Source organism: Astyanax mexicanus, chromosome 11, assembly GCF_023375975.1.
Source record: "Astyanax mexicanus isolate ESR-SI-001 chromosome 11, AstMex3_surface, whole genome shotgun sequence".
Lineage (NCBI taxonomy): Eukaryota > Metazoa > Chordata > Actinopteri > Characiformes > Acestrorhamphidae > Astyanax > Astyanax mexicanus.
Genome location: NC_064418.1, coordinates 35,306,427 through 35,322,024, shown reverse-complemented (window position 1 = coordinate 35,322,024; position 15,598 = coordinate 35,306,427). Strand labels below are relative to the sequence as shown.

The window sequence follows — 15,598 nt, the reverse complement described above, 5'->3', positions numbered from 1 at the left end:
AGTGTTTGTGTAATTTAAATGTGTAAGACTGCTTTCAGATGCTTATCTAAAGTGTCATATCAGTTAACAATAAACACAAAAAAATGCTTTTATTAAAAGTGGATTGTTTTCTATATTGATCTTTGATTTGCAAAAATCAAATATTGGTTAATATTTGATTTAAGTATCAGTCGTTACCAGTATCAACTTTTTTTTAATTGTTATATTGGTGTCTACATAAAGTCCTGATGTTGCTTTAGACTGATACTTAAAGTTGTAATATTGGTATTAGTTTTAGCTGATCCTCAAATGTTCCAAATTAGTATCAGCTAATACTGAAAAATCCTGGTATTGTTTTGTTATTGGTATCTTATTAGTCAAATGAATCTTAAAATTATAATATTGTTTCTCGGATCTAATATTCAAAGTTATATATTAAAAGTTATAGTATATATATATATATATATATATATATATATATATATATATATATATATATATATATATACTTGTTAAGCTCAAAAAAAATATTGAAAAGTTACTTTATTTCAGTAATTCAGTTCAGAATGTGAAACCTTATATATATATATATATATATATATATATATATATATATATATATATATATATATATATATATATAAATATACAGATGTAAAATCTATTTCATGCGTTTATTTCTTGCAGCCAATAAAACCCCAAAAATCAGTGTCTCATAAAAATTTTAATATTATATGAGTCCAATTGGTACTTTTGGCAGTGCGGGCAGTGTGCCAAGTCCTGCTGGAAAATGAAGTCTGTATCTCCATAAAAGTTTTCAGCAGAGGGAAGCATGAAGTGCTGTAAGATTTTCCAGGAAAACACTGCACTGACTTTGATTTTTGATATAACACAGTGGATTAACACCAATATCAATGTTTTTGAAAAGTTTTTCAAAAGTTTTTGATAAAATATTGGTATCAGTTTCTTCGGATGCTTAGTTTTACAATACAATGTTGCTATTGGCTGATGCCCAACATTTCATAGTTTTACTATGTGTATTCGTTTAAAAAATGGGAAGTGGTTCTAAGGCTTCTGTACTTTGAAGAAGCCTTTAGTTTAAAGTCATTTAGTAATGCAGTGGATTAAAGAGTGAGATGATAGTACAGATTATATCATGGTAATGCAACCTCCAGATTTAAACATCACTTAAACAGTACTTGTCTTAAGAAATGTGTATGGAGGAAACTCTCTATAGGAAGAATGTTGACAGCTAGAATAAATGTGTGGGAAGATATTCATTTCAAGCATTAGGAAAACATAATGAAAATATGATAAAGCAGTGTAAAGTAATCAGAAAGAGCAGAGGAGGCTGAACACAATATTGATAGACTCTCTTTGTTTGATGTCTTTTTTTATTTGGTATCGTTGGTCAGAGATCATTATTAGAAACATGATAAAGTGTATTTAAGGGCTGTTTTGTACTAAAGCGTTTTGTTCTGCTTGTAGATCTGCCACTGAAGCTTTCTCTTCCGCCGGACTTCGCTGAATCACGGCATTATGGACTGCTGTTGATGATGTAAGCATGAAGGCTGTGTATGGGCAAAAACTTGGTGATACGACTAAGATGAGAGCCTCTCATCTTGGTTCTGTTTAGACCTCTGCCCTCCTCTATGTATATGTATAGTTGGAGAAAGGGAATGAGCACTGTTTCCCTTTATAAAGGACAATAGAATGAAAGAGAGAATGCCTGTGGGAAGGAACAATTAAGGCATCTCATAATGATCATTATTCAGCTGCATGTTCAAATTAAGAGCTTCTGTGATAAGCGGAAGAGAAATGCAGCTGCAGGTAATTTTTGTAACGTTTGGAGATGAACCCCCTCTCAGAGGAAAGGATCTGCTGTATACGTCAGTATTAGTACACAGAGAACGAGGACGTTTATCCACTTACGCTGATTGTGTTAAACGCTGTAATCACAGTGCTGAAAGCTGGTAAACTCGCAATGTGCTCTTCAAAGTCTTTTGAGGATTTTAATTTGTTTGCACGAGACATCCCTGAGGTGCTAATTAACTTGCTGAAATTGCTTTTATCCTCACCAGTGTGTTGTTATATTTTTGACATCTTTTTGTGTTTAGAGTTTTCACCTTAAGATGAAGTCGCTGACATCACATGTCTAAAGCTGTTATCTGTGCACGACATCATTTGTTCAGCTCTCAGCTCTCTGCTTTTTAGAAATCGTCCTGAAAAAAACATGAAGAAATAAAGGATTTTTTTGCATTTACTCAGGGAGCTATTACACCTACCTCGTTTGCTCTGAACGTTCACATTGTCCCAAATAAAAAAAGCAGGTTTGAAAGGTGCCAAATTTGGTCTTTGCTTGCAGTGTGAAAACAGAAGCTGGTGTTGTACCAAAAAAGTCCCATACACTTGTGACTGCTGTCTATCATCTTCTGTAGATCTTTTATCAACAGCAGTTGAAACCATATTTATGAACAGTAATGACACACATGCACTTGGAGGGAGTCGGAATCTGGCATAGAGGCAAATTCAGCACAACCCTAAAAAGGCAACTCACTGAAGTGACAACAATCTACAATCCAGTTAGTGTAAAGTATAAGAAGACACTGCCATGATGAGGCAGAGACATGTCTTTAGTGCACTCACTAATCTGTGGCGTAAAAGCCAAATTTATCTAAATTTACTCAATATAACTAAAATAACTAAATAAAGGTAACAGCTGATGTAATTGAGAAATGGCTGAAATAACAAAAAGATGCAGAGCTTTCAGACCTCAAATAATGCAAAGACAACAAGTTCATATTCATAAAGGTTTAAGAGTTTAGAAATCAATATTTGGTGGGATAACCCTGTTTTTTTTTATCACAGTTTTCGTGCATCTTGGCATGTTCTTCTCCACCAGTCTTACACACTGCTTTTACATAACTTTATGCCACTCCTGGTGCAAAATTCAAGCAGTTCAGCTGGGTTTGACGGCTTGTGATCATCCATCTTCCTCTTGATTATATTGTATTCCAGAGTTTTTCAATTTGTTAAAATCAAAGAAACTCATAATTTTTAAGTGGTCTCTTAGTTTTTTCCAGAGCAATATATGTCCTATATGGACGATATGTTCTATAACTTTTGCCACTTGTCCCGTAGAAGCTAAAGAATAAAAAGCACTGACCACTGGGATATGTATTTGGGGCTTCTTGCATTACATATGGATGGGATTTTTATTCACATGGAGAATTCGAGCCAGATGCTGCCGGTCACAATCATTTACACCCACTTCAATATCCACCGTGGGTGGCAGTGCTTTCTATGACATATTTCATAATCACTCAAACGTACTCATATTTAGCAAATGTAAATACTCTGGTATATTTTAAACATGGTTGCCTGTGACCGAAAAATGCTTCTTCTCTGGCATAACATAAATAACTATTTGTAGCATTTTTAGTAGTAGTAGTTTCTCACCCAGGCTACGCCATCTGGGGCAGCCACAGTGGGGAGAGAGTCTAGCCGTGTGCCAAAAATACAGCAACCTCCAGACTTCTGTTTTTTTTTAAAGCGTGTTGGGTTAATTAAGACATCACTGATCAATTACCGGCTGCTCAGTCAGGTCACTGTAGACCGAGCAGGAACTTGCGTATGTCAGCAGGTGTGTTTATTTCAGCTCCATATTTTAATGTACCCGTATGAAAGTTACTACAACCCACTCTGTGTAATTGGTTAGACTTGTGTAAGCCATGTTTCGCCATTATGTAAATGATCAAACCCCGTTTTGTGCACGTTTGGTACAACACTTAGTGCATGATAGCAGTTTTAGCCTTCCGCATTTTGGCTAGGGATCAAATAATGTTTTACACAGCAGCAGATGGTCACAACAAATGCAAATGTTCACCGGTTTGTAATCACTTTAAAGAGGTTTATACGCTGGGTTAATTAATGTTGTTTGGATCATAATGCAAAGCCAGTTTTTAAATAAAATGCAGCCTAAAATACTGAGTATTTTTCCTGTTAATTGCTGTAGAGACAGTGGTCCCGGTGAGCAGCAGGTGGATGACCGACACTCAGTGGACTGGGACTCTGTACTGGTCAGCTCGGATAATGTCATTGTGGCTCGCCTGGACGGAAGGGGGAGTGGCTTCCAGGGACAGAAGATTTTACAGGAAGTGCACAAACGTCTGGGAATGGTGGAGGTTCAGGATCAACTCGCTGCTTTAGAGTAAGAGAGAATAATATTGTTTAATAATTGTGATAATTCCTCTTTACTACACTGGTGATGAATGCTGGTTATGGTGCTTCTATCCAGTGAAGTTGATTCATTGTGCAACAGCATTAGCTTGAATGTAGCAATATAGAGAGAAAGTGTGTATGAATTCATCTGAATTAACATAGTGGGCCTTATTTTACACCCAGAACAAGATGCATCACGATGCTAATTGCTATCTTACTCCTCTAACTGTCTATTTTCTTGCTCCTGCACCGTTAAAATAGCAACAGAGTTTAGAAATATATATATATGCTGATGGGGTGGTGGTCTAGAAGTGAGGTTTGTGTTTCTATCTTGCCGGCGGAAAACACAAGTGCGCCACTGACTGATATAAACCCTGACAACAGTCATCAGTCAGATGTCCATTGCTATCTTGGCCACGCAGGTGCACCGCACACGCTCTGCATGCGTACACCCCCTGCTCATTACACATGCACATACACACACGGACACGCCACAGCCCACATACCCATCAGCCATTTACATCAGCCATGACCAGAATACAAAACAAAATAACATTGCTGCTCCTGTAAATGGCCAGGGCAGTTTCCTCTGCTGAGACACGCAAAGGTGCTGCACCATAACACCAAGCAAACTTGGCTCTTAAAGGGAATGGCAAGGGACAGGCTGATTGGTTTATTTCATGTTATGCCCAAAGCACACCCATGATTAACTAACAACTTGATTTTGGGAGAAACAATGAGTATCCCAGAGTTTCAATACTTTTGTCCATATCCTGTATTTGATAAAGTTGTAGTTAAGTGCTGTTCCTGTGCTAACATGAGAACTTTTTTTTTCTAGATACCTGCTTAAATATCCATTCATAGATCGGAACAGGATAGGCGTCTTTGGCCGGGTAAGCCCACATTTTCACTGTTATTAGCTCAGTGTGAATGCTCAGTATCTTTAAGCTTATATTGGTAACAAAAACATTATTTGTATGTAATAAATAATGAATGTAATGTTTTTTTCTTTCTGTGTGTTTCTGCTTTATCTGCAGGGCTATGGAGGATACGTAGCACTCCTGCTGGTCAAATCCACGGAAAGTTTATTTAAGTGTGCTGTGGCCATGTCACCAGTGACTGACTGGACTTTACACGGTACTCATTTAATCCTTAACCCAGTGAACACTAAATAATGCAAAATATTTGTGGAATCAGAATGAGAATCAGAATGAAAATAAGATTTATTTACCAAGTATGTTAACATACACACGGAACCTGGTTCAAGCTGTTAATGGCTCTCTAGTATTGCATGCCATATCCAGATGATGTACATGTAATTTATTGATAGTGTACAATATACACAGTATAAACTGTGTAAAAGAATGATATGTGTCCAAATGCTTGTGGACATCCTTTTTAATGAAGTTTTATAGATGTATAAATGCACACACATACACACAACTTGTCTAGCCCTGTATAAAAGTACTGACAATAGAATATAATCTGGAGGGGAAAAACACCAACCTATTGGTGCTAGCCCTTGTAAAAAGGGAGTATGATTAAAAGTATGTTAAAATTAGGTAAAGGATACTAAAAGTGCATTTTCAATTTAATATGCTTTATGAAAATATACATTAAATATACTTTCTGTGTATTTCCATAAAATGTATTTTAAGCAATATGCTTTAAATTATATGTTGTGTTGATTAATAATATATATAGTGGCATTTTTATTACTGCTTAAAGTGCACTTTAGTGTATTTTTTTCCAGTGTCATTAAGGTGTACACAATATATGCATCAATACACAAAGTAGTACATTTACAATATATTACAAGTGTGTTAAAAAGTATTAAAAAAACACAAACATAAAGCTATTAAAAGGTCTCAAAGGCACAATCTAATGCTTTTATGTTGTGCTTAAATAAATTAATTAATTAATTACAATTGAAAAATATTGTCATAGTTGGCATATGTTGTTACAAAAATAAAAAATAAAAATAGCAAAAAAATATATAGCAAAGTAAATAAATAAATAAACAAATAGTACATGTAATATGTATTTAAGTACATATTTTAATTTTGAAAAGTATGTACTTTTCCATGTTAACTATACTTAAAAAAAATATACTTAAATACACTTTTCTTTTACAAGAGATGCCTAAGGCCAGATATGCAGCTTTCCTCGCTGTGGAGCTGCTGTTGGATTTAGAGTTTAGTGTGGATGATGATTAAACACATGTGAGCTGAACTGCACTGATGTCATCATCGAGAGCACCCTCTTACTTGCATATAACAAAACCTGGTTTTAAGTCGTGACCCAAGCTTTTACTGTTACATCAGTGACTCATTCAGACACTGATTGCACACTTTATATTGCAAGTACAATTGCTCAGGAACAGCTTGAACTACAGTTTCATAGACAATGATTGCCTTCTCTCCGTATTTTTCACTCGTTCTGTTTTTGTCTCTCTCTCTCTCTCTCTCTCTCTCTCTCTCTCTCTCTCTCTTTCTCTCTCTCTCCAGCCTCTGCATTCTCAGAGCGCTACCTAGGATTTCCTTTACAGGATGATAACAAATACCAGGTGGGTTTGTAGCTCTCTGGTCTCAAGCCAGCAGCAATTTTTCCCCAGCTTGTCACTAAAGGCGAAAATGTGTCTGTACTCGGTCCAAGCTGAGAAGTAATGAAGTGTTTTCGAACAGAGCACTGTGCCCTAAAACTATCACAAACCTGCTATAAAGTTTTAAACTAACTTCTAAAATACCTGTCAACTTTCCAGGCCTCCAGCGTGCTACAAAATGTTCAGGGCTTTAAGGACCAGACGCTGATGCTGGTACATGGAACTGCAGATGGTAAGTAAGACTGAGTGATTATGCTGGAAAGGATTATGTTTGAGTAAAGCAGAGCTATTTTACTGAGATATTTCTCTTTTTCTCTTTTTCTTTGAAGCAAACATTCACTTCCAGCATTCAGCTGAGCTCATCAAGAACCTGGTAAAAGTGGGAGCCAACTACACAATGCAGGTACTGCATGTACAGTGGACTAGCGCCAAATCATACTTAAACTGAAATTCCAATCCACAGAAGTGCTAAAAGAAATTGTACACTGCCTGACCAAAAAAAAAAGAGTCACCACCTAGATTCAACTAAGAAAATGATCTGGGGTTAAAGCTGCAGTTGGTCTGCAGGTCTAGGTTCAGCAACAGTATGTGCTGAAAGAATGAGGTCAGCTGACTACCTGAATACATTGAATATAGACCAGGTTATTCCATCAATGGATTTTTTTCTTCCCTGATGAGCACGGCCATATTCCAAGATGACAATACCAGGATTCATTGGGCTGGAATTGTGAAAGAGTGATTCAGGGAGCATGAGATCATCATTTTATCATTTTCACACATTGATTGTTCACCACAGAATCCAGATCTTAACACCATTGAGAATCTTTGGGATGTGCTGGAAAAGACTTTGTGCAGGGGTCAGACTCTACCATCATCAATGCTGCAAGATCTTATCATTAAGAAAAATCAATGCAACACTGGATTGAAATAAATCTTGCAACATTGCAAAAGCATATTGAAAAAATGACACAGAGAGTGTGTGCCGCAAATTGGTCCAACAAAATATATATTTTTTTTGGTCAGGTGTATTTGGAGTAGTGACAGTAATAATACAATTATTTTAAACTATATACTGTGATTTTTCATAATTAATCACAAGTTAAAATACTCATATGTCCTTGAGGGAGAGAACAGATAAATGAAAAGAGAATGCAGTGAGAGTTAGCTATGAGATTTATTCTATTCAACATAAATAAATATAAAGTCAATACCTTCAGCACTCAACAGTAGCAACATGTTTACATTTCTGAAAATATACCGGTAATATGTCACCAGGTGAGACTTACAAGGAGGAAACTGGGGCAAAACTTGATGATTGAAAATGATTCAATTGCTTAAAAAAATATGCCACATTTTAGCCATTCTAGCCATGTGGTAAAAATATATAGCAACCTTTAGAATTCTGTCTCAGGTTAATTAAACTGCTAAGTAAAACTGTTGGAAAATCATATTTTCTTGTTGTTGGGAAAAATATTATGTTTAGCCTTATACGCACGGCTTGTTCATAGCATCTCCTAAGTAGCATGTCTTTTCTGTTTGGTTTTACTCATATTTACACATTTTTATGAAATTTGTTGACAAGAACCTGATCCATACTTTAACCAATGAACCCTGATCACAGAGCCTTAGTTTACTTTTTTACATTTGAGGTTTAGATTGATACATTTTATGGCTCTACATGTTGTGGAGAGCCTGATCTGTACTTGAACCCATGACCTCCTAATCTTGAGGTGTAGCTTCTTCCGATGAGCCACAAGATCCCACATTAGTGTCATTTGTTTTTTGAACATTTATATCTCAGATTTTAAACTTTACAATAAGAATTTGCCAAGAGGTCTGCCTCAAGACTGACCTGATTAGAGATTCTTGGTTTAAACAACTGGGCTATATGTGTCTCATCAGATTGTTATTGTGCTAATTTAATTTAGCGGGTAATTTAATTTTAATTGTTCTGTATGTTTGTATTTTTCATATTTTGAATAAAATATTTTGAATAATTAACGAAAAATGTTCTTGGAAAGAGAGTCCAGTTTGGCCCACTTTTAAAAAGTATGGACACCCCTGTATTATATATGCAAACAAAAATTGGACAGATCTAGCTGCTACTCAGCATTAAGAGTCTTAAATCTAGTGTGTAAAGGAACCTGATCAGGGTGTCCCTACTTTATATATGACTGTTGATATATACATAGAGTGACTGATGATATGTATAACTTACCCAATGTTTGCTGTTTATGCTGCAGATTTACCCAGACGAAGGTCACTTCCTGTCCGAGCGGAGTAAACAGCATCTCTCAGCCTCTCTCAGCAGCTACTTCAGATCCTGCTTGCAAGAGGAAACCCTGCCTCTCAGTGACGAAGAAGAGGAAGAGGAGGAGTAGAGCAGAATGTGTATCTACAGCAGGACCTTTACACACACACAAACACAAACACACTCACTTACACAGACAACCTGCACACACACACACATACACGGGTACACACACCTGCTCTCTTTTGAATCTCACTTTATTGAGGCTGGCGACTCTGAACTGGAAGAGAGCACGATTTTAGACAAGAGGGAGAGTGTGAGTGTGTGAGTACTGTGTGTGTAATGTGTGCAGTATGTGCAAATGTGTGTGTGTGCGTGTGTGTTAATGAGTGTGTTTGAATGAATGGTTAGGTATGTATATATGCATGTGGGTAAATGTTTTGGTGTTTAGACAATATGGATGTATAGGTGTGTGACTGGGAATCGTGAGCGTGAGTGTGAGTGAGTGTGTGTGTGTGTGTGTGTGTGTGTGTGTGTGTGTATGACTGCGACCATTAACAATGGACGCTTTTCACTGGAAAAATGGGTTTGTTTGCCGGGACAATGGTGGAATCGTTCACATATCAGAAAAATCACTGGACGTGCTTAAGCTGGACGTTTCGGGATCGGACCAATCGCAGTGCAGACTTTTCTGATTGATCCTTAGTTCGGCCAATCACAGCGCAGACTGTCCCGTTCGCATGGAGCTGCTCCAGTCACACAGCTGCATGTTTTTTTTGTTTTTTGTTTTCCTGGAACCCTCCACACTCCCCCCTCCGCCCCTCGTCTGTGTGAGTGTGTGTGTGTTACACTTCAGGACCGGAGAGCCGTGCTTCGTCTGTTCCTGCACAAGAAAACGCTCACTGTCTCCATGGCAACTACTCTCTCCAGGAGGAAGTGCACTTCCCATCAATTAGCCCCAAACCACACTGAGGATGAAGCTGCTGGGTGGATTCTCTCACACACACCTGTACACACAGATACACACAAATACACACACACACACACTCACACAAACACAGACGCACTCACACATATAGACAGACATATCCGTGTTCAGCTGAGACATGCTGTTGTTGGATGCTCTGAGGGTCAGAGGCTCTGTCCACTCACAAGACTGTTCACTCTTCTCTGTAAACATTTCACATTTTTGTGTTTCAGCCAGGTCCCAGAAACTCCAGGCAAGTCATAGCATCTCAGATCTCTCTCATATTTTGGCGCTGTCAGACGAAAACCTTCTATCTCCTTTTTTGCCTTTTTAACTTCTTGACATATTATTAATCTGACTGTAGTTCTTTACATTGTGTCAAACATTCCTAATGAATGGACGAATAGAAAAGCTTTAAATTGAAAATACTCTTAATTATAATACTCCACATTTTCAGAGCACCAGTAAAATGCTTCAAATGATGAACTGCCCAATTGAATTGCTCCACATGTTGACTGGACTGATATAAAAGCTCAAATTACAGAATGAACCAGTAGATATGCTTCAAAAATAATTGACTGAATTGACTTATTAAGAAGCTCTGTTTGTTGACTGGACCAATAGAAATGTCCCAAGTAATGACCTGACCAATTAAAATATTCCACATTTTGACTGGACTAATAAAAATGCTTCAAATGATGAACTGCCCAATTGAACTGCTCCACATGTTGACTGGACTGATATAAAAGCTCCAAATAAAGAATGTGTCAATAATTAATTGACTTATCAAGATGCTCTATTTGCTAAATTGACCAATAGAAATGTCCAAAGTAATGAACTGACCAATTGAACTGCTCCACATGCTGACTATACTAATAAAATGCTCCAAATCATGAATAAAACAATAGATATGCTCCAGAGTTTCCTGAGGTAAAATAGTTTTACACTGAGTCTGACTGACTGAATTAAGGTGCTTCAAATTGTTCTTAGAGTGATACTATAGAACCACTTTTGGTTCCACACAGAACCAAAAAAATGTTAAAAGGATGTTCTTCACGCCCACACTCCTCTCTTTTACGAACATGGTTCTTAATGGAACTAAAATCAGTAGTGTTTCTTCTATGGCATCTCACATAGAATAAATTAAAGATCTTTTGTTTTTGAGAGTGAACTTGATAAATTTAATATTTTGAGAGTATTACATGCTATTAATCTTGTTGTAAGATATTTCCAGTTAATACATGAATGATCTTTTGACTGGCGAGGTCATTTCACCTAATAAAATAGATTAATAGCATTAAGCTTGGGAATTATCTTGTTATGATCAATTATGAGCAGATATTTTGCTTAAATTTAAGCATAATGGATCAGTCAGTGATATTTTGCAGTGTACAGACAAGAGATTACATTTAGTCATTTAGTCTACAGAAGCTTTAGACTGACAGTGGTCATTACACTACACTGGTGTGTACTGTCTGGTTAGTTTTCAGTAGTTTACCTGTCGTTTACTCAGTAGTTTGAGTCATTTAGATCTCTCTTTCGGAAGGAACGACACAGAAGTGTACACAGCATGCACACAAGCATTTTCACAGTGTTTTTATTTGTAACCATTACTGACATGACACCAAGGATTTCAGTGACAGATCTGAACCAGGGGACATCACGGTGATGGTGGGGAAAGTTTGCGAAATGCAACACAACCTTTATTAAACATGGAGTAAACTGGAGTAAACTGGAATCAAACGTTCTGTACCATCTTTTATCATCTCAGTAAGGTTGTAAAGTCGTACCCTCGCAGCGTGGACAGGAAGGGGAGGCGTGCATGTGTGTATGTATATAGTAGACTGCAGAGATGGCAGCGTGATTTGTACAGAAGACTGTATCCAGTACATACATATGGTATATTTTTGAGATGTATCAGATCTCACAGTAGATTAGCCAGCAGGATGGATCCAGTCAGCAGTCCATACAGTACAGTATCTGTTTGTGTTGATTTGTTTGTTTATCTCTGGGGGAGGGCTTTTGTAATTATTGATTATCGTTTAGTTTTATTTTCTGTTCATCGTTGGGGACGGGAGGGTGGTGGTGAGAGGGGGAGGGCGGCTGAAGGTTTGGACTGACCCTTTTTTGTCCTCTAGTCATGACTATAAATAAACAACTCGTCAAACTGACCCCGCCTCAGTGGTCCTGTAATCTCAACACTCTTTCTAATGAGATTAAATTTATTACAATGGTACACATTTCTGTATTTAAAGATCTGTTATGCTAATGAGCCCTTGCAAAAAAAAAAAAAAAAAAAACTTTATATCAAACCTTTTTTACAGGTTTTTGTTGATACTGTAAGTAATTGTACTTTATTTGTCTTAATGCATACATACAGATAAGTCTAAATAAAGAACATTTTAGTTCTTTAGCACTCCAAAAATTATTAATCATTAATTTCCATGGAAAGGAGAAATGGTTGATATATTACACTTGAGCTACTTTCTATTCTATTCTATTCCAGTAGTACCATATTTGTCGCATTATATAGGGCACTATTAATAAACGTCTTTTTTCTGGTCTATTTTCATAAATAAAGTGCACAGAGTTATAAGGCGCATTTTAACTGACACTAGTAAGGAATGGATGTCACCATGTTTTCCTTCTAGTTCAGCAGGTCCTAAGATAGGTAAGTAAAGCTAAGCTAAGTAAACAAAACTAATTGCTAAAAAAAAAAAAAATGCTTCAACGTCAAATGAAGGCTGGATGTAAATCTACACAGATTTCTCTCCTAAAAACTGTTAATTTGGGTGAGTAAAGCACTTCTGTTTATTTACAGTAAGCTACAATTCCCAAATTTCACAAGCACTAAGGCTGGAGCATTAGCATTAGCCGCTAACCACTAGCGCCGCCTGACAGAGCTACACTGAGGAACCTTTAGTGTTCTGGGAAGCCAGGGCGATAGTAGCTAACGGTTCATCCCAAGTAGCTTGTTTTAACATGGTAAACATATACTATAAACTATAATCCGATAATACTCACCTCTGAATGGCAAAAGAGCTAGAGACTAGCATGGTTAGCAGCTAATGCTAATACTGCTGCAGAACTAAACTAAAACTCCTGTATAACACTGCACTTTACTGATGCTAATTCATACACAAGGCGCACTGATGATTTTTGGGAAATTTAAAGATTTTAAGTGTGCCTTATAGAGTGGAAAATAGGGTAATATATTTTTATATAGACTTAAAAATATAATCAATTATATGTTGGTGTAACTTACCCAGCCTTATTGGATTAGCCTGTGAAACACTCAACATAATAACAGAGCAAAAATTATAACATTTTATTGCAAGATCAAAAAAAAAAAGGAAAATCACATAAATATGGTTTATTGAAAGACGTGTGTGCATGTCATCATTGCAAGAACAAAAAATAAAATATGTGACATTTGTAATATATTAATAAAGCATATTTAAGAGAAAGACAAAAAAAAATATATATATATATATAATATACTGATCAATCAAAATCATACCTGCTCTGTGGTGGTCCTGTCGGGTCTAAGTATAAAGTGATAGTAATAAAGAATGCAGGAAAATAGATGACCTATAGTCTATAATGACAGAACGTCCAAATGCTCCTATACTCTCAATAAAGCTGAAAAATTGACACTGACTGCAGAAACAAGAGAGGGTGGTTATGTTATGGCTGATCAGTGTTTATATAAGATCAAAATGCTTATGCAACCACCTCAATTAGCACCTGACAGAGTGGGACACCTGTATATGCATATGTCTGTATTCTTGGTATTCTTTTAATGGCTGTGATACAAAGATATGTGCAAAACAGTCTAGACTGCCAGGATTAGTTTAGGAATAGAAAGAACAGTAATTAGTAAAAATGCTGCAAGCAACAGTCAGTCATCTTCATCAGTATAACTGGAGTTAAATATCACAGTTCATCAGTATCACAGAGCTCTTCTCACACCATTTAGGCAGTTTTCTGTGGGTTTATAAAGCTTAGAAACAGACTGAAATAAAATAAATACATACAAATAAAAAAACAATAAAACAATTCATCATAAATAAAAGAAAATACACAAACAGAATACATGTTTTATATTTTTTGTGCTACAGTTTTTCACATTTGGGTTGGGTTATGTGCAATGTATGAACCAGGCTGTGACAATGACCCCACATCTAAGTAATACACATAACTGATACATTGGTCTGGAGAGGTGTGAATATATGATGTCTTACAGCACTTTTTCAACACTGTTCTGAAAAAAAAAAAAGACCAGGATCATTAAGAAAATGCACAGTTTACCAACAAATATAATGTACGAAATGATATAATATTCTTTTATTCACAATAGTGTAATTCGGCATTTTCTGGCCACATCACATGTTCCAACAGCTTTTGCTGATGACCAGAGTAAGTGTGGTGCTGCTAATGGTGCTGATACAAGAGCTACTGCGAACATGGAGAAATCAGAATGGCAAACTGTAATGGGTGAAAAGTGTGTGGTGGAGCAGCTGGCAGGTAAAATACACAGGTTCCTGGCTTCTCTTGAGGCACACACAGAACACAGGTGTTTAATGAGGCAAAAGCAGCCACGCATCTCACCATTGCTGTCCAGATAACTTAGGATAAACACAACAGACTGGAGGCCATGCTACAGCTAGCTCACCATCCCCCATGTGTAGTAGTACAATACATGTAAAACCACCATTATAGAACTCATTCTTCATCTACTCTTTCACGCACTGTTAAAAAAGATACAAAATCAGAATTGTAGAGAGCTGGCAAGCTAAAAAAGAGTAAGTCAGAGTCCTTGATAAAATAACCAGATTCAACCACTCTATAATGAAATTATACGCATTTTAAAAGTACTCTTCTTCATGCTCAGTGTAAATACACATTCTCAGCAAAAGCCCACAACTTACTGACGATCAATTTCATGTTTTCGTCCCCCAAAAGGGTGTTTGTTAGTTATATTAGGGGTAATTTTTATGTGCCCTCTGTTGTTAAAGTGGAGAAAGATTATTTATAACTGTCTGCTCTCATTCAAACACAGTGTCCACTGACTCTCCGTCTGTCCTTCCAAAAGCTCTATTTTAAAAACACACTCATTCCTCTGACACAGTCCCACAGTGTGTGGCTCAGTGTGTCTCCGCCACGGTTGTGTCTGATAGTCCACCTCAGCAGAGCTCCTTTCTGGCCCCTGGCGGGCAGGAGAGGGTCAGGTGAGATTAGAATAAAGTCGTCCGTGTGAGGGAGGCTTGTTACTGCAGCCATCTTCCTAAATCCAGCCCACTCCGCGGGCCAGCACGGATCATCCCTAGCAACAGAGTCGGCTAGTCGTCCTCCCTGGTTTCCACGGTAACTGGACTGTTGTCATAGAAGCATTCCCGGAAAAAGGTGATGACCGAGTTCAGCATGTAGTGTCTGCTGCTGATGTCGTGACCCTCATCCGGAAAGATCTAGAGGCACGCATGCAGAGAAGAATGAGTTTATTTAAGGTTACAGATAAAAGATACAAAGCTACAATGGCTAGTATTAAAACCCTCAGCAACTGTATGAAGTACAGTAA

The 15,598-nt window shown here is 37.0% G+C and overlaps 2 protein-coding genes across 4 annotated transcripts in view; one reads left to right on the top strand and one right to left on the bottom strand.

The window, feature by feature from the left end:
- LOC103044892 (inactive dipeptidyl peptidase 10) overlaps positions 1-12,191 on the top strand; it is a 156,992-nt gene extending 144,801 nt beyond the window's left edge. For both annotated transcript variants that reach the window (XM_022680276.2, XM_022680277.2), the window contains exons 19-26: positions 1,468-1,537; positions 3,995-4,189; positions 5,039-5,093; positions 5,238-5,337; positions 6,708-6,766; positions 6,962-7,034; positions 7,132-7,205; positions 9,046-12,191. In XM_022680276.2, the coding sequence (XP_022535997.1) occupies positions 1,468-1,537; positions 3,995-4,189; positions 5,039-5,093; positions 5,238-5,337; positions 6,708-6,766; positions 6,962-7,034; positions 7,132-7,205; positions 9,046-9,183 (764 nt within the window). In that variant the 3' untranslated portion in view covers positions 9,184-12,191. The remainder of the gene's footprint in view (positions 1-1,467; positions 1,538-3,994; positions 4,190-5,038; positions 5,094-5,237; positions 5,338-6,707; positions 6,767-6,961; positions 7,035-7,131; positions 7,206-9,045) is intronic.
- Positions 12,192-13,378: 1,187 nt separating this feature from the next.
- LOC103022732 (inactive dipeptidyl peptidase 10) overlaps positions 13,379-15,598 on the bottom strand; it is a 103,085-nt gene continuing 100,865 nt past the window's right edge. Inside the window, exon 26 of one of the 2 annotated variants that reach the window (XM_022680278.2) lies at positions 13,379-15,488. In XM_022680278.2, the coding sequence (XP_022535999.2) occupies positions 15,363-15,488 (126 nt within the window). In that variant the 3' untranslated portion in view covers positions 13,379-15,362. The remainder of the gene's footprint in view (positions 15,489-15,598) is intronic. The other variant, XM_022680279.2, reaches the window with a different exon arrangement.